General features: G+C 38.3%; 1 protein-coding gene across 2 annotated transcripts; it reads right to left on the reverse strand.

Annotated features, from left to right (window-relative positions):
* Positions 1–1,564: 1,564 nt before the first annotated feature.
* LOC121961584 (solute carrier organic anion transporter family member 1C1-like) lies at positions 1,565–15,880 on the reverse strand. Of its 2 annotated transcripts, XM_088072808.1 has the most exons (18): positions 15,050–15,880; positions 14,881–14,960; positions 13,921–14,093; positions 13,586–13,713; positions 12,625–12,774; positions 11,042–11,183; positions 10,755–10,887; positions 9,485–9,609; positions 7,542–7,688; positions 6,996–7,094; positions 6,126–6,362; positions 5,819–5,983; positions 4,996–5,191; positions 4,682–4,847; positions 4,276–4,460; positions 3,734–3,798; positions 2,640–2,757; positions 1,565–2,507 (listed from the first exon to the last, which is right to left on the reverse strand). In XM_088072808.1, the coding sequence occupies exons 5-18, from the start codon at positions 12,724–12,726 to the stop codon at positions 1,985–1,987; spliced, it is 2,403 nt and encodes an 800-aa protein (XP_087928934.1). In that variant the 5' UTR covers positions 12,727–12,774; positions 13,586–13,713; positions 13,921–14,093; positions 14,881–14,960; positions 15,050–15,880; the 3' UTR covers positions 1,565–1,984. The 2 variants fall into 2 exon arrangements, with proteins under 2 accessions (XP_087928934.1, XP_087928935.1); XM_088072809.1 differs by lacking the exons at positions 14,881–14,960; positions 15,050–15,880 and having other exon boundaries at positions 6,126–6,359; positions 13,921–14,847.
* Positions 15,881–15,931: the final 51 nt, after the last annotated feature.

Genomic DNA, 15,931 nt, shown 5'->3' on the forward strand with positions numbered 1-15,931 from the left:
AAATTATGGTTCACTCTCACAGCTCTCATCAGGGTCATATTCACACGCAGCGGGCAGTATGGGGGAAAAGAAGTTACAATACACTAACTGTACACAAAACACAACAGCACACAAACTTAGCCACCAGCTGTTGAACACTGTGGGCCATTTAGCAGCTAAAGAACCACATATTTTCCTCAGGAGTTGTTCGAGAGTAAATCGGAGTCATTACAGGCCTGACGAAACACAACTCCAAATGAAAGCTAATGTTGCTCTACATCTGCTCAAGGTGTAAATGAGCCGGTCTTTGCTCGCACATTTTTTCTTCAGCTCGTTGTTGCGCTGCCCCAAGTGGCCAAAAACTCAATTACTGCAGGTTTAATTAACAATGACGTTGTTGAAAATCAATTTGCACTTGAGCACGTAAGCCACTTGTGAGCAAGGAACCTGACAGGAGTACACAGGGTTTTTTTCCTCGCTCAAAATGAAGTGAAAGTGGCGTCATGTGCGCACATGTACCTTTAACTGGGTCAAGCAAACATTTTATTACATGGATAATCAACTGTGTCTGTTAGTGAATCACTGGATGTTCATTTGTAATTTTCTGTGGTGGTCCCAGCAATAGCCTACTTTTTTAAAATGTACTGAAGTAATGTTTAAGACTGACAATACCACGAAATGTACTAAATATCTTGTATTTTAGTCTTTGCTTTTATCAGTAGTATATACTTTTTAAAAAAATGTTTTACTTTATTTAAATTCTTTGCTTTCATGAAATTGTATCATTCTTTTTAAAATAATTTATTTTACTTTCTAAATTTTAATGCATTGCTTTTGTCAGTAGTATATCTAGTATATATATAATAGCATATTTTATATGTAGTATAAAATAAGTTATTTTAATTTTTTTATTCAAATATATTCATATTCATATTCATTTTCTCAGTAGCAAATAAGTAGTAGAATGCATATAGTGGGATAGTGAACTATCATTTTCTACATATGTAAGTGTGGAATAGAAGTTAATTAAAGCTACTTTATTTCCTTATATCTTACCAGTGAATACTGTAGTCACAGTACAAGAGAGATATATAAAACTGCAGCCATATTCCATTTGGAGAATACTGCATGTGTCACTAGAACTATAGTGTATTTGTTCTTAACTGTATTTGCACTGTACTGTTTTTGTACTGTATTCAGTTAAATATAGGTCAAAGTGGATTTGTAAACCATTGCATGATGTTTCTTTTTACTTTTTACAGTGTCCCAACTTTTTGTAACTTTTTTTAACTAACATATAATAGCTAGTTAAATGCTAATTTAACATTTTATTAAGGGCTTTTGGGGCTTTTGCGTCTGGGCCAAGAAACAAAGGTGACTGATCATGAGCTAACTGTGAGCTGATGGTGAGTTAACATTTGACAAAGGCGGCCGCCTCATAATTCTCTATGCAGGAAAAAAAATTCCAGCAAAATTTTTAAAAATGTGTTGTGTCTTCAGCATGATTTTGTGTCAGCACTGGTTCCATGCATGTTTTTGAGACTGTGCATATATCACATCAGCAAAATGTAGTTTGACAATAATATTACACATTCAAGGATTCATTTATTGACATGAAAAGAAAGACATTCAATTTGAACAATAAGATTATTCTATAATGTTTTGGGCCTTGCAGGGCTGTTGTGTAATCATGTGCATACATGAGTCTTTATTTTGAATTGTTGGTCGACGTGAAAATTCAGTGCATTTCCAGTTTTGTACTAAATGCTATACTACGTTTCTATACGGCTGTGAAAATGGGATCACTGTTATTCCATTTCCTCTTCAGGACTATGTGTAATGTAACAGCTCTATACTGTAATAAAAGAGGGGGGATAGTGTTAGCCTGAGGAATACTATATCCCAGATGAAGACACAATCCCTCTTGACAGTAAATGACTTTTGGTCAAACACAGTAACATGTCTAGAATGGTCCCCACCTGTTTGAGACCACGCGAGCGAACACTCAGTTTTGTGGGCCGTCAGTTTCTTTGCTGTGTGTCGTTTCTTTCTCTAACTCTTTCACATCTGAGAGACGGTCCTCTTTTTCCACCTGAGCATTCGTCTCTTTGCAAACCTCGTCTTTTCCCTCTTTCACCTCCTCTGACTTCAGCTCATCCATCTCTATCTTTGCTTCTTCACGTATTAGAGGATTTAATTCAACAGTGGTTTCTGTCAGGGATTTGAGCTGTTGCTTCTCCTGGGTGTTATTCGTGGAGCTGCTGTCTTTGGGGAGCTGCTCCGTTCTTGGAATCTCTCCTCCCTCCTTCAGTTTGGATCTGGTCATTACCCGACCTCTGGGAACATAAGGAGGTCTGGAAGCTTTAGGAGCGCTAGGATTCGACGGGTTCTGTAGTCCAGCTTTTGTGATCTGCATGTCTGTTTCCCGCTGTGGTTTTCGAAACTGTCGTCTGAGGAGGACGATGACGGCAATGATGAAGAAATAGGAAGAACCACTGAGACAGGTAATTAGGCTCAGGAAGATGATCCTGAAAATGGAGACAAATGATGGTGAGACAGCAATAAATGGCAGAAATCTTTATTGCTTTAGTGTCTGAAGTAGAAATACTCAACATTTTAAGCAAATTAATACTTGCAGTCATTTGTAGTTCTTGGCATACCTGTACATATCAGAGTCATAAAAGCGGCATGCTCCCCGGCCCCCGCACTTTTTGATCGACCACTTCAGGCAAGTTGAATCAATCAGGGCTCCAAAGTACACTGGTGCAGGCAGTCCACCTACAGACAAGGTTATCGCCCTAATATGTACTGTTACAATGTTGCAATGGAGAGAAATATTGTGCGCCCCTCAATTATATTTCTCATATTATCTTTTTTTGACTGCCAAACTTTTACAAAAAATGTGCACTCAAACCAGACTAATACCTGGTGCACAAAAGACGTGGAGGCACTGCGAAGCATAAGGATTTTCTGTGGACTCTGCCCATACTAAATCCAATTAAAAACCAATGTGTTTCTGTAAGAGCCACTTAATCACACATTTTATACTTGGTAAAAATGTTAATGTTAGTATATGACATATATAGGTTTTGATATTCCAATTTTTACAACAGTTTCTGTGTATTTTGAATGGTGTAGTAGACTAAACTAAAGTTATGTCTATAGTTTTTGTTATTACTTCTTATATTATTGCTGTTACAGTGCTGGCTAGGTTATGTTATACAGCTATGGTGCCGTAAGGCAGTTTAGTACTGATATAAGTTTTTGATCATGCTTTATCGTATAGGAATGTGTTTTGGAGTTTTGAGATAGGAAATCAAGTGGGTAGTGGATGAGACGAGATGTGATTATGGAAGGACTTTGTTTGCTGTATTTTTCTGCATTTTTCTGCAGTCCAAAATAAACTTTGTTGAAGTTTTTTCCTGCCTCACATGAGTACTTGGATTCTACAGAATGGAGCGGAAACACGAGTCAAAATCGAGACACTTTTCAGACTAAGTGGCCTCGGAACTATGGTTTGTTCAAACAGCAACTAGAGTCTCATTTGTGCTGTGTAGTAAAACAAGTCTGCATTGGTTTGGAATCACAGAAAGCTATAAAAAAAAAATGATTGCATCATGTAAACAGCAATTGATTGATGGTGTCTAAATCAGCTTCAGTAATTATGAGATTTTTTTTTGTAATACTGTGCAAACACTGGAAACCGAAACTTTTTGCAAATACATGAAAAAGAAATTAAACTAACAAAGCTTACCAAGGGTCCTAGTTGCCAAGGCCTGGATACCCAGCGCAAGAGATTTAAGCTCTGGTGAGATGCATCTGTAATTACAAAACAACACTGGGTCACTTATACAGATTACTTTGTAGAAAGTTATTACACCAGTCAGTGTCTTTAAAGGTACATTTTGGATAATACACTTTGCAAAAGTGACATGAGGAGATAGATACCACTCTCATGTCTGTACACTGAATATGAATCCAGAGGCGGCAACTGCATCAAAACCATGATATTTGCGATGCTACTCACAACTCAAATCATAAGATACAGTAGCACTAATATTTCACCTTATAATTTTCCCTTCTTGCACTGAAAAAAAGAGAATTGTTAGCCAACTTGATTCTTCAATTGGTGAAACATAAATGAATTAAGTTTTTTCAAATCAAGTTATCAAGTTAAATTAACACAACTGCTTAGAAATCAAGTTAAAAAAAAACTTAATTAATTTTTATTGAAGTAATTATTAAAGCTGCTTAATAATTCTCTTTTTTCAGTTGGCCAGAAGTGAGTGCACAGACCGTATGATGACCATGTAGCCAGGCGTGGCTCCCAGAGCGTTGATGAAGGAGCTGAGAACAGATACAGCCATGTAGGAGGTGAAACTGCGGCTACAGTCCTTGGCATGAGGACACTGGCCCAGCCGCACAGACGTACTGCTGCCTGCTGGGAAGGAGGCGGACACACAGCTGCAGTTGTGAAACACCTGGTGACGAGAGAGAAACTGCACTGTAGTGGGAAAACTTACTGGGAATTAATGACGTTATCACTCATCAATCATTAATTTAGATGAGAAATGTGTTACTTACAATTCATTCTGACATGTGGGATCTTGATAAAACATAATGCGATAATGAAATATTAAATACTGCTGAAAAGGCTTAAAATGAGATACTGGTAGTAACAAATTTTTGTGTACAGCTTTACCGTGTTCTTGCCGTGTCCAGTGGAGCTGATGCAGCCAGCCATACACGGAGAGATGTAGGTGATGCCGCTGTCTGAGCACACGGGCTCCCACTCCTCTGCTGAACACGCACAATCTCTGTTACACTCTGCAAAGAGCGTATTCCTGTCGGATGATATACTCTGCGTCCTGTAGGGCAAAGTAGGCTTATAATTAAGATTAGCTGTAGGTTGAGCTTCTAGAAAAATTGTTTTTGGAGGCTGTAAAAATAGCTCCTATTATAGATTAGTTTTGGTGTGTTAAAGCTGTGGTCATCTTCATCTTCCTCCGCACTGACCCGTTGTACGAGATGGTGAGCCCAGCCATGGGAACGTTATCACACTTGGTGCCAAACTTCAGCAGCAGGAGGAGGTATGCCATGAAGGATGTGGCAAAGGAGAGCTGTGCTCCTGACACCAAACTCAGTTTATACCTCTTCATCAGCAGCCCTCCCAGAAAGATCCCCACCGCCACCGCTGGCAGGTTCAACACACCTGAAAGACAAAGCAGTAGTAGCAGTAGTAGTAGCAGTAGTAGTAGTAGTAGTGCACCTACAGTAGGAAGTCTTTCACCATCAGACACCCAAAAATAGTTGCTTTCTATTAGTCTCAACAGTGTCTCTCATTTTACGATAAGAAACCAGATACTGGCAAGTATCAGAGGCAAGAGCTTCATCTAATGGACACATACTGTCTAATCATAGAAAAAGGTACTTTGTAACTGTCTTACAGAGAGTGTGCACATTTATTTATTTATCTAAATGTAATCAAACATTTAGCCTTGAGTGAATTCATGAGTTTTTGGCTTTCAAGGCGGTGGTGTTCACTCTGTCCTTAAAGGTCTAGTGTGTAGGATGTGGCACCATCCTGTGGTGAGGCTCCAAAACTGAAACTTCTCTCCTGCACCAATAGACTGTTTATTAAAGATGGGCTAGGTTATAACCCCAGCCCCCTCCATGTTAGCACATGGGAAATGGAACAAACCAAAAACTCAAAGTACACATCAAATACATTTTTCCCAAAGGGTGGTTTCTGTCATCTAAAGGTAGTTCTTCTCACACTGATGTGTGTTCAAGTTTTTTTTTTTTTTTTTCAACTATGTTAATGCAATTTATTTTTCACCTATGAGGAAGTTGGCTCTGGAGGCGGACTGTCCAAACTGTTGTTCCATGTATTTGGCTTTGAAGGTAATCAGGCCGATGAAAGAGTTGAACTTCAGGATGGTCCCACAAAGGAGCAGGAAGTAGGCAGGAGTTCCCAACAGACGCTTCAGCGAGGGGAGAAAGCCTGTAGGACGGACATTCAATAAAAACACAAAATTGACCACAAACCTGCACACAAATCAGTACTTAATGTCAGTTTGAACTGGAAACGAAATGAAGTTTCATCAGTGTTTTGTTATAAAAAAAAAAAAGAGGATTGTCTCAACCTTTAGCGATGTCACTCAGCTTAAGGTTTTGATTGTTGTTGAGGGCGTCCTCTATCCCATCGAGGGTCTGTGAGATGGCGGGGGTGGGCTTGCCCTCGTCTCCCTCCTGCTTTGGCAGCGTGCGGGGCAGGAACCAGAAAGGAATGCTGGAGATGAGCAGGAGGGCGGAGGACACCATGAAGCCCATCCACCAGGCGCCCACCCAGCGGGCGTCTGTAGGAGTGATGGTCACACCTTCTGGATGCCAAAAAAGAGCATTCGAATGAGTGCAGCAGGAAGCCTAGTGTGTGTTTAGGCTTTCACTTTTTGTAATTTCAATCTGTCTTTGTGTCAAGTGATCATGCTCACCAGAATGGGCAAATTGCATCAGAGCTGAGACACTTTTCTTTATTGACACTGAACACTTGAAGTGGACGGATTAAGTTTGTTTGAGAAATGAATTATTGATTTTACTTTATATATCTGTGAGAGTTGAGATAAATCCTCACAGGATCACTCAGAAGAGTCCTTGCTGATACACTCTGACAGGTTTGAGCCTATTTTTATGGACGTGTGCACCCTGAGCTGCAAGCTGAGTCAAAATTAGTCTGAGACAAAGCTCTGACCAGAGTCTGCATTTCTCTTTTGTCAAACCATGAAATTTAGCCAAAAAGCATTTCCTGGTTTAACTTTATCAGCCTGTGTGAATTTTTTATTTTTAGCTCATTGTAAATTTAGATTTTTTTGAGTCTTTGATTTCAGATACAGGATGACAAAATGAAATGAGCAGTGTCAATTGCACATTTTAGCTAAGTAATAAAGCTAACGTTAGTTTTAGAGGGAAGACTAACTGATGATACACACTTCCTACATAGCAAAAATTACACTTACCAATATCAACAAATCCAATATCAACATATATTTTGGCACAATAGGAGCCCAAAAGGAAACCAAACATAGGGCCCAGGAGTGTGATGGTCTGGAGACAAGCTGCAAATCACAAAATAATCAAATCAATAGATTCACATTTTGTATGATGCCATCTAGAAGAAGGGAGCTGAAAAGACTAATTTTAACACAACTCTAATTGGAATACATTTGAGAAGAGTTAAGAAGGCAAAGGACACACATGGCAAGAAAATTAAAAAATTATATATGTTGGCTCTGCACTCCTGCCACTCACATGACGTGTTTATGTGACATCATGATATGTAGCAAACATACTTTTAATGGAAAACTAGATTTATTTTCTATTTCTACACAGTAGTGTTGTTGTCTAAACCTAACTCTGACAGTTTCAAAACATTAATCACATTATGTGTTTCAGCAGTGCGTCACATAGAGAGGCTAAAAGGGCATGGCAAAACATCAGCATTTGATGACCTGGAAGTGGAAAACCAAAATAAAAAAAACCCAAAATAAACAATCAGATCTTACCTATATAGAAGGGTGAGTTTTCCGCTTTAGCGAAGTCGTCAATGTACGAGATGCCCAGAGGTGTGACAGGGGTTTCTCCAATCCCCCGCAGAGTGTTCCCCAGGAACACATAGATCCACATGTTGGAACCAGACTCTCTCACACAGGCTCCATGGAGACAAAACAAGAAAGCATGATATTGATTTTGTTGCGAAGATCTGATTGTTTAACATTATACATGTATTAAATGTTTAAAATCACCCAAATTTTGTTGTATAACATGCAATGGAAATAAAGGTCTATCTATCTATCTATATTGCCATGAAAAGCGGTTGTTTTTTAATGAGTCATTGCTGCTTCTTCTGCCCGAAGTGCAACAAAAGAGTGGCTGATTATTTCCAAAATATCACTGCATTTCCAGAGGGGATTGTGCCAAAACCAAACCAAAACTAGTTATTTTAAGCCAAAACATTTTTACCATAAACAAGTCATTTTTGTACCTAAACCCAATCACACGTTAACCACAATGTTGTTGAAACATAAAGTTTCAATTTATCTGCTACATAATAAATGCAAATGTCACATATTCATTGTCTGAGGAAACATGCAATGCCAGAAAGTTTTCTGGTTATTGGCTTGAACAGATTCTTACAAAACGTGTGTTTCTAAAGGAAGACTTTGGTGATGTGTATCAAAAGCCCCTTCCCATTCTCAAGTTATTGAAAAATAAAAGAGAAAAATAAAGTCTACAACCTCAATTATTCTGACTACCTCAAACCAGATGTATGAATACAATGTCCTGTTGGTTTAGTATCAGTGTAAGAGGATTCTGCTTTAAGCTTGCATACTTCTGCATTGTGAATTCCATATTGTGTTTCTTTTCAAATACATCTCATCAGAGTAGCTGAACAGGATCAATGCATTGCATTCTGTGGGTCTATGATGTGATTTTGCAAGAAGAAGAATCCATTATGGATCAACAATAGTGAGACTGAAATAACATTTCAACTGAAGCCCATCTCAAGGAGGTGGAACTGATTGGAAGGATGCATAAACAGATCTGTGTTTGTTTATTACCATAAATATTAGAGATCACTGCCTTCTCAGTGACGCTATTAGGTAAGACCTGATGCTCCCACATATTATTCTTTCTCCTTTTTTCCTGTAGTCTACATACAGACTGATTGGTGCTGGATAACTTGAGCAACTATGTGCAAGTATGTCGACAGCACAGGAGGTGAGAGGCTCTGACGGTCAGACCAGGATCAGTGCATACCAGGGATAGTTGGAAGAGAGCCATGACTTGTTAATGCTTTTTAACCAGATTCACAACAAAAACTGGGTTTCTTAGAACATAAAATGTTTCTCTGGTCCAGAAACGCCTTTTGTTGAATTACTGATTTACTACTACTTTAGCATTATTTTACTGAAAAAAAAAAAACCTCCTCCTAACAAAGAGTTTTGCTCTTAATACTGATTCTGTCTTAAGTCCCATTATTACATTGGTCATGTGATCACAGCCGTCGCAGTTACATGGTTTGCATACAAATTTATGGCTCATGATTGCTTGGGTTGTATACGAGCTCTGGTGCATTAATTATCGTAGGTATATATATATATGAATAGTACGTAAGAACAACCTGTTTGCTTTGACCTGCTGATGGTGCTAGAAGGAAGTCAAAGTTATCCTCTAGACAATATCAGTCTCCATACAATATTTCAATATATACATTTGTTGTTGAGCCATTTCAGTCAAGGGAGCAGTGGCCCGACCGACATTTCCACCCACAGAGCCATGCTGGCTGAGCCAAAAGTGAATACCTATATTCTGGATGTGTGCTAAAGGTGAACGATGAGTGTATTTTCTGCATAAAAATGTTGCTAACTGGATATCCAAAATACTGATACAACAGTTGAAATCATGTTAAAGGTTCCCATTTGAGCCCAGTGTGTAGCCCACTTACATTTGTTGTGTTCCACAGAGGGCTCAATCTCAATTTCAGGTACTTCTGTTCTCAGTGGATCCGCACAGGCGGCGATGTTCACACTGTGATTCTGGAAAACCTGAATGACTGTGTTGTACTTGTAGCTGTGAAAACCACAAAGAGACATTTTAGGAATATTTCAACACCAAAAGACACAAAGATTTGAACATCAGTTCCTCACCCAGTGTTAAGTTAAATTTGTAAAGAAACATGATTTTCTCGCATTCCTCCAAGGTAAATGAGGAATTTGAAGATGGCGAACGCTCTTGATGAATGGAGTAAAAGGGAGCTGCATTTATTGCAACATCACCATGTAAAAACATCTGTTTGAAAATTCTCAAACAAATCCTGCAGTATAATCCAAGTCTCATTTATCCAGTCATATGCTCAGTACTTCCCAAACAGATGGATTTATTCTCAAACCTTAAACAGCACATGTGCGCAAGTCGCCATGCATGAGACTGCAGGCTAGATTTAGCATATTGTCACCACTCTACCTTGCCATCAACAGCCTTTTCCAGCTGGTAACTGAAGCTGTTATCTCTTCAAAACCTTCAGACTCCACTGTCAAAATGGTAATTTTATCAAAGCTGCCTTGATCAGTACTTTGTGTTATTGTGTGACTTCAGTTAATCCAAATCAGTTCCTTGAAAACACCATTCATACTATAACACAAACAAACTGATCCATGTAGTGGTAGACTCCGGTGAACAGCAAGGTCAAATTACTGTTTTTGTTAATGAGATGTGGCTTTGAAGAGAGCATCCATAATTTTCACTTTCAGTAAGTTAAAACAGTGAAAATATTAAAAATATAGCATACACTTAAACTCATATTGACTGTTTTTTAGGTAGCTGAACTACATTTTGTACAGTCTAATGCACAGATGAGTAACTTCACTGTTTATGCAAAAGTGATTCAAATAGTAAGGGTTTTTTTGTGTAAATGCATGTGTTTGGGAAGTACTCAACATAAGACTGGATAAATGAGATGCATTGAAGAGCACAAATTGTGTGAAAGTTAAAAGTAAAAGAATGTGATATAGTTTAGCTTCTATTAAACACGGCCTCCAGTTGCTTCTATTTATCAAGTCAGTTCATCAGTTATAATTCAATGTAAAAACTGATAAGTTGTTGATATACAAATGCTCATTGTGATGTATTCCTTTGAACAACATCATTTGGAGCATTATTTAAAAATCATTTTTGTTTGCATCTACAAATTTAAGCATTTTTTTTTTTGCGCTTACCGTCCCATGAAGAAGTGTGTCAGGCCGGTGAGAAAGGCCCCTAAAGCCATGAGGAAACAGCCCACAGCAATGAATCTGGGGCGATGTAGCTTGGCCCCAAAATAGCTAACAGCAGCGAGAAACAGCAAGTTGCCTGCCTCCAACACAGAGAAAACAAGAAACCGAAAATAACAAATTATAGATTTGGAAAATAATAAGCTACAGAGCCAAAGACAAAAAAAGTGGCAGAAACAAATGTAACAGATCAGATGTGCAAAATGTATGAGATCAATCAAAGTGTATGGTACCCATCTCAAAACTGCCATCTATGAGTCCTACATGAGTGCTGGAGAGGTCGAAACGTCTCTCAATCTGAGTGATGGAGCTCTTCATGTAGGTTCCAGTCAGTGCCTTGGAGAAGCAGGCGAAGGACATCGCCACAATAAACAACTAGAAAACATAAGAAGAAATGTAAGCCATCAAAATAGGCTAATTTATGTCTTTTAAATCCAGGCAATCTATACTGTAAATGAAAAGTTACTGTGATTTTCTGATAAATATCTACCATTTCATTTTCCCACTTTGATTTAATTAAAAAAATCTTAAATTAAATCTTAAATTTTTAAACCCGTAATTTGCTGCATTCTTATTACAAAAATATTGATTACGGCCACTATAATACTCAAACTGAAAAACCTTAAACCAGCACCCAGTTTTTCCTTTTCTTTTTGGTTTAATTGACGACTATGAACAACAATATTTGAAACAGTTCCAAAATTGTTGTTCTCATTAGCTACTTAAACACATCAACATGGATAAATTGAGTTCTTGTTGAAAAATACAGAAGCTACCCTTTAACAGTTCCTGCCTCTTCCATAGCAGCCTCCACAGTCTCTGTGGGCACCCTGGACTCCCGTTACTACTAACTTAATTTCCATTGGGGATATTCTCCTGCAATTTCTGCTATCTACTGTGTTTTATCTATTATGTTGTACTGCAAAGGAAGTTTTCATTCTCAGCTTAAATTTGATTAGGTAGGACTCAGTCTGACAGGTATGGACCACTTTGGGCTGTGAATTCTCTTAAAAACCTTAATCAGTACTCATTAATCAGTGTGTATATTTTGTATTATTTTGTGTAAGTTTGTGTGTGTGTGTGTGTGTGTTTGGTGATTATTCTGATCATTTGCTTTTCAGCCCAGTATCTCCACACATATATAGTAAAGGAGTCTTGTATGCAATAGTTGTAGTCAATGTGTTTTGGGAGAAATGCTCCATTAATTCTGCAAATGCTGATGTAGTGCGGCAATCAGGCGAGGCTGAGCTCAGGACTGATATTGAAGTGTCTGACAAAAGCTGATATGCTGATCCAGATGAGAAATGTGGTTTGCCAAGATTTTCCAAAACATCATCATGATCAGCTCTTGGCTTGATTCTACCTACTTTGGGGGAAAGCATATCTCCGAAAACGCTCATTTGACCACAACTGATGTGCATCTCACATTTTAAGCATTTCTCCATCCATCTATCATCTATATGCACTTCTTGAAGTTTGTCCTCTTCAGTGGCAGTGGTGCCCCTGGGGGGGGGGGGGCAGGGAGGCCATGGCCACCCTGATACAATCACTGTTGGACCCCCTGTGTGGTGGAAATAATTTGAGGCCAACATTACTGCATTTAAGATGCTGTGCGCACCTATTTGTTAAGCGAAGTGAAAGTAGTGGTATCTTGTAAAACTAGTCAAAACCTGAAAAAAAATCAGGCAATTAAAGCAGGACAATGAGGGTGTTGTGTTATTTTATGTTGATGATTTACTCTGATTGCATCATCAGGATTAACTTCAACCTTTAAAGAAAAACATAATTAAAAGTAACAAGCAGAAGGCTTTCATACTTTGAGAGTGGAGATGCCGGGGCGTTTCCTGGTCTGCTCATCAGGCTCACACAGAGCCTGCTGGCTGATCAGCTTGTCTCCGCCCTGTGCTGCTTTCTCCATCCTTCACTCAGTGTTTGTCTGCCAGTCTATCTACCTGTCCTCTGGCAACTACAACAAAAGCAGAAAAAGAAAAAAAAAATCAATAAAAGTAGGAATGTCAACTTAAAGACATGGAAAATGTGTTTTGACTACATTCAGAACACTTTAACAGTTTATATAAAATCCAGTTGTGAAGTGAAGACCTACTTAAAGGTATAGCTTTAACCGCCTGGCACTTATATTACAGTCTTATTTTACACTATAAGTGATTTCTCCTTTCCTCTAAAATACCCAGTGGGTACCTGAAATTTACATACAATTAAGTCAGTCCTTACTAATATTATTTGTTACTCCCTTGTTCTGCCATGCATTTAAGTACTGGTAGAACCAGCTAAGTATTTTATAGTTACTGTTCATACAATGTACTGTACACTGTAAATTAAGAGCACTTGCACTGTAAGTAGACTATCGGGTAATTACATTGTAAGTCATAATCTTCATTGTAAATTTTGTCAACTAGTCACATTTTGCTTAAAATGGAAATGCTACTTATTCATAATACACATCATATAAAATGGTATCTAATAAATGTTAATTTTCTTAAATGTAGCTGTCTGTTGAAAAATTGGCAGTTATATTCTTATAGTAATGATTACCTTTGCACAGACATTATAGTTTACCAAGTTTTTCATTCATCACTCAGTAATCACTGCATAATAAAGCTTACAAGCATGGACAGTTTAAAGAACTTCAGATAAACAGATAAAGATGCATGTTAACTTATCAACTTTTTTGTATTGAAGTGCAAAGCCAATCCTGTCACTTTGGTTTCACGTTTGAATTTGCAAAGTGATTGAAAGCAGAGAATCTGCATTGGTACCTGTTTAAACTCCACCAGCGTCTTGTCCTCACAGTGCTCTCAGCTTAGTTAGCATCAGGAGCTGCAGGCTGAATCCATATCAGAGAGGAAAATGGTTTCTGATGACATCTCATTTGTCCTCTGGAAAACTTGAGCAAGAAAGCAAAGTAACACATCAACCAGTGTGTTTCCATTTCATAAGTCCATGAATTCCCCTCAGCTTTAGCCCAGTAAATACTCAAAAGCACAGCCTGTCTTTAAAGTCTTTAAAGATCAATACTAGACCAGCAAGTCAATCAGAAGCATTCAGATTTAGAGGAACAGCAAAATCACTAGTGCAAAGTTTAACAATTTACCTAGTGCATCTCCAGGCCCAGGGGACAGGGGTCTCCCCTCTCTTCTTCTTCTGCTTCTCTTTAAGCAGCCATGTGTCTCTCGTCCTACTGAGAGGAGAAAACCTGCTCTTCCCAAGCTCCTATTCTCCAGTGTGAGGGCAGAGCAGTTACTTGGAACCAGCGGGACAAAAGGCCTCACGCATTTTTATTCCACACACATGCCAGCCAGTCCAGGAGGGGGACAGCAACAAGAGAACAGGGGGGAGGCGGAGGGGAGACAGATTAGTAACTCCAAACCAGGAATTATTTTCTTCTCATAAGGTAAAAATATCAGATGCTTGTTGCTTTTAACAAGTGTATAAGTGTACTTTGTTCACATTTGATCAATCAGACTCATTCTTTAGATTTGCTGGATTGTTTTGATAAAGAGGTCAAATATGGAACAGTGTTTCCCAGTATTAACAGTGAGTGTCGGTGTAAACACGTGTCTGGGAATGCTGTATTAGTCCAGTGAACAGTGGGGGGTTCAGGCAGCCAGGCAGCAGGTCGTTCAATCAGCTTTGGCCCCGCACAAATTCCAAAGATTAAGATTAAGAGCCTTCACATTCCTGCACAGCAACAGTGAAACAAGTGTTTGCCATATTACCTTGCTTGCATGTATTTTATCTCTGTATCTAGTGTCAGGTGCATTCAGACAGGAATGCAATTTGCTACTTAGATCATTAACTGCTGCAAATTAGTTCATAGATACTTTTAGACATAATTTTCCATATTCTTCATCACAGATTTCCTCTTGCTGGCTTTGGTTAACAGAAGCAGTGAGACATCATCAATAGCATCACTTCACAGTGAATATTTTGTTGTGGAGAGTGCAGCCTGCTGGCGAAACCACACATTGCACACAGGTTCATGAGCACCAACACACTAAAGAAAAACAAAATGAAGAGAATTAATGAAATAAAGAACAGAGATTATACTCACCAGCCACTGTATAAGGTACACCTCTTCCACTGCTTGGTAATCAGCCAATCACATTGCAGAAACTCAGCATCAAAGACGATCTGCTGAAGTTCAAACCAAGCATCACAATAAAAGGTGATTTAAAGAGACAACTCACCGCAGCATCAAAAGTACATATTTTTCCTCTTACCTGTAGCGCTACTTATCAGTCTGGATTGTTTTGATGCCAAGTGTTGGAAATACCAGCCATAACAATGTCTGACTTCTTTCCAATATAATGGAACTAGATGGCACTCAGCTTGTGGTGCTCAAAACGGCAAAAACAAATAAATACATTTAAAAAAAAAGTTGTATTTATGCTGAGACAACAAACAAAAGGGGGTCCACTTTGGTACTAGCAGCTGTACCTGTGCAAAGTGTCTAGTGAGTGCTTAGCATTTCCATTTTAAGCTAAATTAGACAAGTAAACAACTTTTTAAATACTTAATAATAGTATAGCATTATAGCTATACTGGTGTAGTAACGAGGGTTAAACAATAAAAACACATGAGAAAGGTTCAAAAGTAAAGCACAGTTGCAAAATAAACTATTTGTCCAATAACATTAAAAGAAAACACATCAGAAGAGGAACAAAGCAAACACAGAGGAGTCAAAGTCTATGTGATGACAACCTTCAACTTCAAACACACCAGACTGGCATGTGAACACACATGTTCAAAAAGAAAGATGAGATAGTTTTGTAGTATACAGATTTACATAATACAGAAGTAATGATTAACTTTAACTGTGATCAGCACTGGATGATATTCCTATGGGGGGGCTACAAATGCTACAAGCTAGAGTGGTAACGAAATGCAATAAAATTAATTTTAAAACCAAATACTTCAGACACCCTAATTGTGTCAATATTTACTTTTTCACTGTTAAAGTCTCTGTTTTGAGGCTGGTATTGTAAATAAACTCAACCAGATTGTCAGTGGATGTAGAACTGGAGACTTTTTAAGATAATTGATGTTAGGTAAGTGACCAGTGTTGTCGATGCCATTAACTTATATTAAGCTATAACTGGTCT

Source organism: Plectropomus leopardus, chromosome 22 (assembly GCF_026936395.1).
Source record: "Plectropomus leopardus strain MGB_pleo_1.0 chromosome 22, ASM2693639v1, whole genome shotgun sequence".
Lineage (NCBI taxonomy): Eukaryota > Metazoa > Chordata > Actinopteri > Perciformes > Serranidae > Plectropomus > Plectropomus leopardus.